Source organism: Papaver somniferum, chromosome 4, assembly GCF_003573695.1.
Source record: "Papaver somniferum cultivar HN1 chromosome 4, ASM357369v1, whole genome shotgun sequence".
NCBI classification, from domain to species: Eukaryota; Viridiplantae; Streptophyta; class Magnoliopsida; order Ranunculales; family Papaveraceae; genus Papaver; species Papaver somniferum.
This window is the reverse complement of record NC_039361.1, coordinates 101782661-101793223: the sequence shown is the minus strand read 5'-3', so window position 1 is coordinate 101793223 and position 10563 is coordinate 101782661. Positions and strand designations below refer to the sequence as shown.

Sequence of the window (10563 nt, the reverse complement as noted above, 5' to 3'; positions counted from 1 at the left end):
ATTATTGAGATAACATGATGGTGTACAACAATCTACACACGTATAAAAATCCAACACATGTACACATTAGTGATTTCCCTATTTTTTGGTTTGTATACATAAAATATAAGTCCACACTATGTACACACCTCTAATCCCTCTGATGTTTATGAGTCCCTAAATTTTACTACCTAACTAAGACTTGGGGATGATGATATTCGACATAGGAAGAATCCTATGTTTGTTGTGTATTGAAAAGTCTAAATGCAAGTACTATTTTACAAGATTCAGGTTCATAACCAATGGAGAAACAAAGTGCACGACTTACAACAAGCCCGTATGATAAAGCTAGTGCACTAAAAAGTACACTGCGCATAACTGGTGTACAAACAAGTTCACCTCGTACAACCGGTATAATAAAAACAACGCACATAAAGATTCTACCAGTATTTTGCCTTTTAAAAGAATAACTTCACAGATTTCATAAGAAAAAGGAATAAATGGTTAGTGACGTGTGAAGAATTTACCTTGCCAACTTTACTATTCAGAGATGCAACTCATTTTCTTGCTGCGGTATCGTTATCTACAGAAATAAAATATAGGAAATCATGACAAGCCAAGATATGATGAAAGAAAATATAAGACAAATATAGTTGAAAAACAAGGGTAACAGGAAAAGGAAAATAGCAGTGAACGTAAAAAGTATTTTGCACATCGACCATTTAAAACAACTTTTCTATTGACTATGGAGCTTTCAGAAAGAAATTATGAGCTATGGAAATTATTGGTGACTCTCGATGTAGCTCAACTCAATGAAAAAAGGCTAATGATGCCAAAAAATCACCTAAACAAGAATCCTTAAAGAAGATAATAGTTATACGTATGGAACAAAGTTAAAAATGGAAATGAGTCTAATGTTAAAATCAGCTTGTGTAAAACTATATATGTACACATTAACAACAAACAAGTGTATAATTATGTACATAATAACAAATAAACAAGTGTATAATTTTGTACACATAAGGAATCAACGTGAGTACAACTATGTTCACATTAAGTACCACAAAATATGCATGTTTTCTAAGTTATAGGGAATCTAGAACTATTACATCTCACACTCAATTTCTTCTACAGTCAACCCATCACTGACAACCTAACCAGATGCATTTCTAAGTCCACTAATTGATACCTCCTAGAAGTCTTTTTTGCGATCTAAAAGGTTATTTTGCGGTATAGTTACGTACCATCAATGATCAGTATGTGTACAGTTATGTACACATAACAATCCACGGGTGTACAACTATGTACACGTTAACAATCCACGGGTGTTCAACTATGTACACGTTAACAATCAATGTGTATAATTTTGTACACATTAATAATAAATTGTGTAAAACTATTAAAATATGAATGTTTTAAAAATGGTCTTTAATTAGCACAGGAGGTTAGATTACTAAAATGTTTTTTCTGTTCATTTCATTATAATAAACTAGCCAGAGGAAGCTGTACGCGAAGATTACATTAGGGAAAACCAGATCAAAGCTAACCATATATCACCTTGTTTAAGAATACTAACACGTATGACAATTGCATCCGAAGTGCTATCGCCAATTCTTCAAGATTACTGGCAGTTCCAGGTACCCATTGATCACTTTTCTGCATTGCAGTCAAGAAAATTAGGGGCAGTTACCAGTAATACAAAATCAAGTCACATTTGCTAACTTAATACTATTATCCAAACAAGAGCATATAATTAACTATCATTATCTTGAAGTTCATATAAAAGAAAACCAATAATCAATTCTACATCCATGGTAATATGCAGTGAGAAATGAGGCGTTAGTGCATGTACCAGCCAAGGACTCCAACCTCAGACAGGAACCATTCATGGCAGAGAAACATAAGCGCAAAAACTCCTAAATATGAAACAAAAAAAACCAAAAAAATAAGTTAAATTTTCACTTAAAAAATCCCTAAATCACAACTTCACACAAGGAAAAAAAAGTCAAAGAGATGAACTGGAATTCAAATTAAATCCAAAACCCTAATAATAACTAGAAATTAATGCATAATAAGCTTATGCGATATATGCCCACCATCTTGTGATTTTTGTCACATGTGTACAATAATGTACACTTTATATTATAGGTGTACTAATATGTACACAAGTAATTTCTGTCATAACCAACAGTCGGTGACTCGTAGCATCACTGATTCGAAATCCAACAAACGAAAAAATATTGTTAACTAAAATTTGATTGAGAGTCCGAGAGTGAGATATTATGTACACATGTAATTTATGTCACATGTATACAACAATGTACACGTACCAATATGTACACATATAATTCCAATATAGTATGTGCATCACCAATACAATTACTGTTTCTCGACATTGTCAAGGTCATTTCCCCATCACCTTAGCCTCACTATCTCTATCTTGTGGAATAGCTTTTGGAATGTAAAGAAATGTAAATATTATTTTTTACCACCAACTTTCCCAAAAATTCACATTGCTTCCGTGAAAGCCAATTTCTCATCTTCGGAGAGGTCCATACTGGAAGGGTGAAGGCCAGGGGTGCCACTTACCAGTACCATCCAATCGTGAAATAAATGTACCTCATAATTTTTGACATTTTATTAACTAGGAGTTTCAGTTTGGTATGATAAATGGTAAATGGATACCTCCTAAGGAAAAACATTGATAAAAATCATGCTATTTAGATAATGAGTCACGATAGATAAACCTATACAATTGCTAGGTCGCAATAATAAAAAATAAAAAATTTGCTTCATGATAACCTACGCTTTGCAAGCTCATAATAAGGCTCAATTTTATTTATTAATTAATTTTTCCTAGCACTATTTGTGCACCTAAAATGGACCAAACTCAATCAGATTAGAATTATAGTAAAACAAATGCACTGAATTGTGAGCATTTTGGAAAAAAATATAGAAGGTTAGTTATGGGTGACCACTAGGTGTTTCACATTTAATAGTCTTGTCAGCATTAGATTAGGTGTTTCACATTTAACGGTGCTTTATATAATTGCTTCCAAAGCAATCTTTGAGTCTTATTCCCGAAATGCTGCGTGAACCTAATCGAGTTGTTAAGCAGGTTGCACAAAAATTAAGATGGAGCTGGAAAATGAATACCAAAGATTTGTTTTTTGTAATAGTACTAAGAAAAATTGAATGGAACAAAAGCTTGAATCGGGTTAAGTCATTTTACTAGAAGTCTTAGATGCCTGCTATATCTTAAAAAATATTTTTTAGAACGACACTCCTTAGCTGTTTATTTGTGGTTATGTCTCATAGTGACTGTTCATGCTCAATAAAGTCTGGTCATATACTTTTATCCAGTGAAGTTTGATTTGGTTTGGAAAGATGACTTACCATGGAGATCAGTGATTTCATCTTCTTAGGTTCATGGTTGTTCCGAATAAGAGCATGTTGTCTTGTTATTAGCTATGCTAAAACTACCCAAATGCGAAAACATCGTACTTGGAGGTAGTTTGCAGCTCAAATACAGACTTGTTTGAAATTCAGTCAATTTCAATAACAAGAGAAAGATTTGCGTATAGCGACTCTTATAAGGCTCTTGTTAATAGGTGCTAAAGCATATTAGTTCTTGCAAGGGTTGATTATAATCCATAGAATAAAGACTGGAGCTTGTTACTTACTCGGGAGGAAGGTAACCAGGTGTTCTAACCAAGCGTACTGCTTGGGTATCTTTTTCCCCGGCGTGCTCAACTAGCTTAACCAATCCAAAATTTGCAACGTGTAGATGTTAACATAATTTATGTTTCCATTAATATTTACCGGAAAAAGTAAGATCTCCAAATCCATCCAGGCTAATCTATGATTACAATAAACTACTAATATCCCATTTTCTCTTCAGCCCCCTAAGGTTCTATCTCTTTTACCCCAACTATATCTCATATAACAAAATCTTTCTTTTTAGGACTCATGAACTAAATAAATCAAACAAATCATCTTAATGAAAAAAATACAGATCCATGGAACTTGAACAATAAACGCATAATTTAAGAAATATACCCTAAATTAATTTCCAGAAAAACAACATCTAATTAAGATTTCATATACATAAATTGTGGTTTTAATATGCTTAATTACATCAAATCCTTTCAATGATTTGATTCGAGAATACACCTTTCTCAGTTTCAGTTCCATTTGAGACATCAAATCCCTCCAATGATTTGATTCGAGAATACTCCTTTCAATTACCTAAACCTAACAAAACCACAACGATTAAGCCAAAGGAGCACTAATTTGACACAAAAATAAAATAAAATTGAATTTAGGTTTAGGCGGTGATGTTAAAAAGAGAAGTCAATTCGATTATTACCTCTAGAATAGAGATCATTACGATGAGCTTCAAGACGATTTCAATAATGAGATTTCTGTCGAACTTGAAGTTGAAATCGTCAATATGTTAAACGCGATATTAAGATCTTCACTTGGTTTATGCTTAGTAGTCATGGCATATCACTTGTTTCTACCTGCTTCCCTTCCGCTTTTACTGCCGCCATTGAAGGTTAAGTGATTTTCGGTTTCGTTTCAATGGATTTCAGATAATGTTCTTCTTTCTCATTTTTCCTCTATATAAATCGCTTTATCTCTCTCTCCAAAATGTAAGCATAAAATGAATACAGAAACATGTATTGATTTTCTCCAAAATGTTCTCATCTTTCAAATCGATTCCAAATGATGAGATCTTCAAATTGATTTGCTAAAATTCATTGACTTTGAGTTTATCTCCAAGAAAAGGAACTGATGACGACGATTTAGGCTTTGAAGATCGAAATTTCATTGAAACGAAGAGATTATCATAATTAGGTTCGAAGATCGAAATTTCATTGAAACGATGAGATTCAGTTTTATGAATTTTCTCTTCCCCCGAGAGTTGTTTCCATGAAATGAAAATGAAAAACAGGAAACTGAATTACGAAGAACAGTTAGTTGTGGGGTATTTTTGCCCACGGGATAATTGGTTTTGGACTGAAACGTTCAAGAAAGGACTAACCCATATGAAATTTGGAAATTTAGGATCCCTAGTACTAGGCTTGAGATGGCAGGACTAAAATGTTTAAATTCCAATAACTTTGGGACTAAACGTCAATTTCTACTAGTAAAAACTATCGAGTGACACCAAGCTTCTTCCATTAGGCATTAGTTGACGATGGCCTCATGAGCCTATTTACTGGTAATGGCGGCTTTATATAACTGGGCTAAAAGCCCATAAATGCAAACTTGGCGCTTCTTTTGTTACTTCCTTCCTCTTCCCAATCTTCGAATACTCAGCAATTTCTCTCTCTTAGGGTTTACATAAATCTCATGACTGCTGATCATATGGACGACGTGAGATTCTTCTTTCTTTTTTTTGTAAATTAGTTTTCTTTATACTTAGTATATGCCATCTACTTCTTCCAGATTAGGGTTTTGTTTTAATTATTTTCTTTCGATCTGGTGTTAAAAATTTAGGATGATGGATTTGGTGGAGGTTATGCTGAAAATCATGCTCCAATAACAGGTATTAAGGGTTTTAATTTTCTTATTGGGATATGCATTTGATTAAACGTTGTCTTATTTTTCGTTCTGATTTGGGAATATTGCTTTACTGAGTGACTAATTTCGGGATTTCTAGGTACTAAAAGAAGTTTTGAAGATGCTGAAGATGAGGAAGAAGACATTTTTGGTTCTAAGAAGGTATGGTGTTTCTTATGGTTGCTGAAAATTTAAGCTTTTTCTTTTCAATCTCATGTTGTTGTTAAGTTCATGTGGATTTTGTTAATTTAGATTGGTGTAATTGGCCATTGGAATGTGAGGATTTACTGTTAGAATGGAGTGAAATTGGTTTGTGTTTTATGTGTAGGGAAAGACCAAAGCAGAAGCAACTGCACCTGGAGTGGCTACAGGAATGATTTTGTCACTCCGTGAAAGGTATATGTAAAATACTGATATTTCAGTTTTGTTTGTTGAAGTTGTGTTATGAGATTTCTTATATTTTGTCGTTGGTGTGTGACTGCAGTCTTCAGAATTGTCAGGATTCCCTTGCGACATGTCAGGTGTGTGTTTGTTCAGTCATGGCATCTTTACTTGTTTGTGCCTTTTATATTCAAAGTGGAAGAAACAATTTTCCATATAAAAGATTGGTTTAGTTTTCACAATGTCATGAGAACAGAGTAAAGAATTCTGTGCATTTTCTTGTTTACTCAGATATTTGGCAGAGTACCTTTTCTCAGTTTTATGCCAAGAGCCTTGAAACTGCATGTTTGTGCTTTGATGTCTTTGAACCTTAGTCTAGCAGGAACTGAAAATCAATAGAAAATGAACTTGCCATTATGTTATGATTGTGTTTTTAGGTTTATCTCATGAAACATATATATAAATATAGTTACTTTTAGATAGTGCTGGGTGTGAAGTGTAAATAGTCTATGATTATGCAATATGATATATGATGTCTTCTTATAGTTCATGGCATTCCACGTTATGTGGTTTTTATCACTTGCTTAAATTGAGTTGAGAGCTGACGCTTGGGCCACAATCTAATATATATATCAGACGGAACTTGCGTCAGCTAAGTCAGAGATACAAAAATGGCATTCTGCGTTCCAGAATGAGGCTGCTATACCTGCTGGCACATATCCAGGTAAGTCCTTTTTCGTTTTATAAATTGCCTGGTCTGATAATATTACTGTTGTGTGTTGCTGTTTATCAGAATGTTTGATTCTTTTTCTGTATCATTGTAGAGCCTGGGCTAGTTCTTAGTTATCTTCAGTCCTTGAAATCATCGGAGGAATCATACAAAGAACAGGTTTGATTTAAGCTTGTTGTCGGAGCATATATGAAGAATTAAGCTTACATGTTATTTTCTTTGACATCTATTATCAGCTTGATAAGGCAAAGAAGAAGGAAGCTGCATTTATTGTTACATTTGCCAAACGGGAGCAGGAGATCGCAGAATTGAAGGTTAGACTGAATGAAATCTCCTGATCTTTCTTTCGATAAATATAAATTCATTTATTGTTTATATGATCTTTCTTGATTCTTTTGCTAAAATAAGCACTAACTATCAATTTCTAGTCTGCCATTCGGGATCTCAAAGTGCAACTGAAGCCACCATCAATGCAGGTACATTGCTTTTACGTTCAGTAGATATAAACATGTTGTCAATCAAAATTAAATACAATAAAATAACTGACACTGCATCAAGTGAACCTAGTGTCATGTTAGGACCTGGAGTGTTTGTATGTGCCAAGTTCTTTTGATCTTCGAGTACTTCGGAGTTCAGAGAGAAGTTAGATACACCAGGGAGCTCGAAGAGCACCTATTGCATCTCTGTAGGTGGAAGTTTTTGAGTGATGCATATATGCAGTTTAGAAAACCAAAAGGATAGATAGCGCATGCCCCTGCATCATGCATTGTAGAACCACTCACTTAGCAGTTTTGAGGATATTCCAATTGGCTGAAGAAAAGCCCTTCTGTCTATTCGTTTAGCGTGAGTTTCCTACTGCGGCCTTGGCCTGGTCATAAGTCTCTAGGTAAATGATTCTCAAAAGAATGGTGAATCTTGATTTTTTGAGTGTTTTTTTCCATGGTTATCTCATCCACACATGTTACCTACTGAGATGTCTTTACATGTTTTGGTGTCATACACGATGAACTACAACGTGGACACTGGCACACACATATTTGTTTACTTGTATGACTAATGTGTTCCATTTTACAGATACCTATTTATCCTGTTTGCCAGATCTGAACTGTTGTATCGACATGCAAGATGTTGCTACAGCTATATCTTATGTTTAGATATGTTTATGCATAATTTTGTACAAGTACTTTCACTAATTTTGTGCATATGTGACTGTTCGTCTATCATGACAAAATCTAGGAAGTGGAGTGTCCCTGTTACATAAGTTTCAATTATTTCATCTGTTGTCCAGTTTCAAAGGGCTGGAACACGTTACCTTTTTTGAACCTGTTCTCCTTATAGTTGTGTTCAGATAATTATAACACTCTAAAGGTTTTTTTTTTGTGTGTGTGTGGAAGGCGAGGAGGTTATTACTTGATCCAGCTATTCATGAGGAGTTTACCCGTTTAAAGGTATTCCCTGCTTCATCTAACTATCAATTGCAAGCTTGTACATGGATAAGTAGATTCATTGGAGAAAATATTATTTACGAAGTTGGTTCAAAATAGTTTATGCAGATTTTCATTTTTTTCTCTTACTCTGGAAATAAGAGCTGTTCTTCTGTTATTTTATGACAAATCTAGAATTTGGTCGAGGAGAAGGAGAAGAAAGTGAAAGAGTTGCAGGATAATATTGCTGCAGTCAATTTTACTCCACAAAGCAAGATGGGAAAGATGCTAATGGCTAAATGTAGGACCTTGCAGGAGGAAAATGAGGAGATTGGAACAATTGCTTCAGAAGGAAAGGTAGAGATATCCTATAACTTCTCCTCTTTTTTTATTGGGAAGAGGACATGTCTTCAGTTAGCACAAATATGACATCCATTGTTGCGATCACCTGTATGCAGTGTTTTAAAAAGAGTGCACTTTTTTGCGCTTCAGGCCCAGGACGCTTCTAGAGCGGCGCTTTGTCAATTGATATATATGTGGAAAAAAAATGGGCTTTAAAGCCCAAAGGGACTGTTTTACTGTTTTCTAACTAAATACTAGTATAAAAAAACCTAACTTTTTTATTCCTCGTATAGTATGATCATGATGACTATCTACAGCAGATATGAATGATGCAGAAATACATGGCTTGCATTTTTTAAATAGCTCTTGAGTAGAATAAGCAGTATCAGTATGCTATATGCTTAGTTAGTTTTTACTTGTTCCTTTTATTATGGTGAAAACTTCTTAGTTTTCTTTTGTAATATTGACAACCTCTTATCTATATGTACTATTATATATTTTGCAAAGCTCGCAAGAGCGCGTCGCTTTAAAAAACCCTGTATGTATGAACTTTAAATAGTTCAAATTTGGATCTTTCTGGTAACTTTTCTTTTAAGAATATGCTCAGTTACTGAATTGTCAATGAAGTTGTTGATTTGCAGATTCATGAGTTGTCAATGAAACTTGCATTGCAAAAGTCACAGAACGCAGAACTCAGAAGTCAATTTGAAGGTTAGAATCAAAATTTGTGAACATTTTAAATTCCTTCCTCTTTTGCTTCGAGCTGTATACCCTAGTCCTTTTTAGGTTTCTGGAATGGGACTGACATTTTGATTTTTCCTCATGTTTATGGTTGCTAGTTGGGAAAAGCTTATGTTCATTAGATAACAGATATATTTTTTTACGTCGCAATTAAACTGATTACAGTACAGTGTACTGATGCTTAACTGTTGGTGTGTCATGTATGCAGGATTGCATAAACACATGGATGGACTGACCGATGATGTGGAAAAATCAAATGAAATCGTAAGGCACCAAATTAAATTCAGTTCTTTACTATTGGATTTGAGAGTTCAGTGTAGCATTATGATTCCGGAATGATATTCACAAATGCATAGGCTTATGCTGAAGCATAAAGTGTTTTTTTACATTAATTCATAATAATTGTTAAAATATGACTCTTCAGGTACTAACTTTACAACAAAGATTAGAAGATAAGGATTCGGAGATCAGAAGGCTGAAGGAGGAACTGTACCAAAAGGCACAAGTGGGGAAAGGGGAAACCGATGATCAGACTGTAGGCGAGAAGAAGGCAGTGAATGATGAGGTGATTTCTGGGGAAGCTGAGTGCTGAGAGGATTTGGAAGTGGACTAAAAAAACGCTAGTTTGTTCATTAGTCATTATATGTACATTAGAAAAACAGTTCCCCATTTTTACTTAAAAAATTGTTTCTTATTCTTTGCTTTCTGTTTTCATTCTTTAAAATTATACTATAGTAATCGCTTGCAGTTTTTGGTGTAAAATGAGGTAAAGTTCTTCTGCATTAGAAATTCACAGTGCCTAAACAAAGAAACTTTTATTTTACCTTGTGGTGGATGTTCTTCACAGCGGTTTGAATTGCAGCAACAAGAAAAACCTAATATGGTTTATCTAATTTGTCTGGTGTTTGAATTGGCTTATCATATTCACGGGTCACCAAGTGAATCTCAAGTCTCTTTTTGTTCTTTACCCATTCCAAATCTTTGTCGATCACTTTAGCAATCAATTCCGAGCTGAAGAGTCATTCCTTTTTCTTTTCTTTTTTTTTTTGATCGAAAGGGATCAAATTCCAAGGAATTCACCTTGCCTGGGGATGTTAAGACTTTTTGGTAATATTGTTGGACAAATCTTTATCCTCTTAAGTACAATAGAACCTGGGGATGTTAAGACTTTTCCTCTTAAGTACAATAAACCCTTCAAATACTTTGGCCCATGGATGAATCATCCTCAATGCAAAACCATTATAGATAATGCTTGGAATACTAATATAAATGGATCTGTTGCCTATTGTTTTACTAAAAAGCTTAAATCTGTTAAACGTACTTTACATAGATGGAACAAGGATACTTTTGGAAACATAGATACTAACATAACAAACATTAAATACAAACTGGACGAAG

General features: G+C 34.2%; 1 protein-coding gene across 1 annotated transcript; it reads left to right on the top strand.

Annotated features, from left to right (window-relative positions):
• Positions 1 to 5262: 5262 nt before the first annotated feature.
• On the top strand, positions 5263 to 9988 carry LOC113276206 (FKBP12-interacting protein of 37 kDa-like). Its single transcript, XM_026525779.1, has 14 exons — positions 5263 to 5361; positions 5485 to 5533; positions 5648 to 5709; positions 5876 to 5943; positions 6032 to 6068; positions 6565 to 6652; positions 6753 to 6817; positions 6895 to 6972; positions 7087 to 7134; positions 8053 to 8106; positions 8278 to 8439; positions 9066 to 9135; positions 9374 to 9429; positions 9590 to 9988. The coding sequence occupies exons 1-14, from the start codon at positions 5338 to 5340 to the stop codon at positions 9755 to 9757; spliced, it is 1029 nt and encodes a 342-aa protein (XP_026381564.1). The 5' UTR covers positions 5263 to 5337; the 3' UTR covers positions 9758 to 9988.
• The last annotated feature ends 575 nt before the right edge of the window (positions 9989 to 10563 follow it).

Excerpts from the sequence above, each read along its gene's own strand:
- LOC113276206 (XM_026525779.1), top strand. The coding sequence starts at position 5,338 with ATGACTGCTGATCATATGGACGAC. Across the intron at positions 8,107-8,277 it reads AGGAGTTTACCCGTTTAAAG|AATTTGGTCGAGGAGAAGGA; the intron begins GTATTCCCTGCT and ends TGACAAATCTAG. Across the intron at positions 9,430-9,589 it reads TGGAAAAATCAAATGAAATC|GTACTAACTTTACAACAAAG; the intron begins GTAAGGCACCAA and ends ATGACTCTTCAG.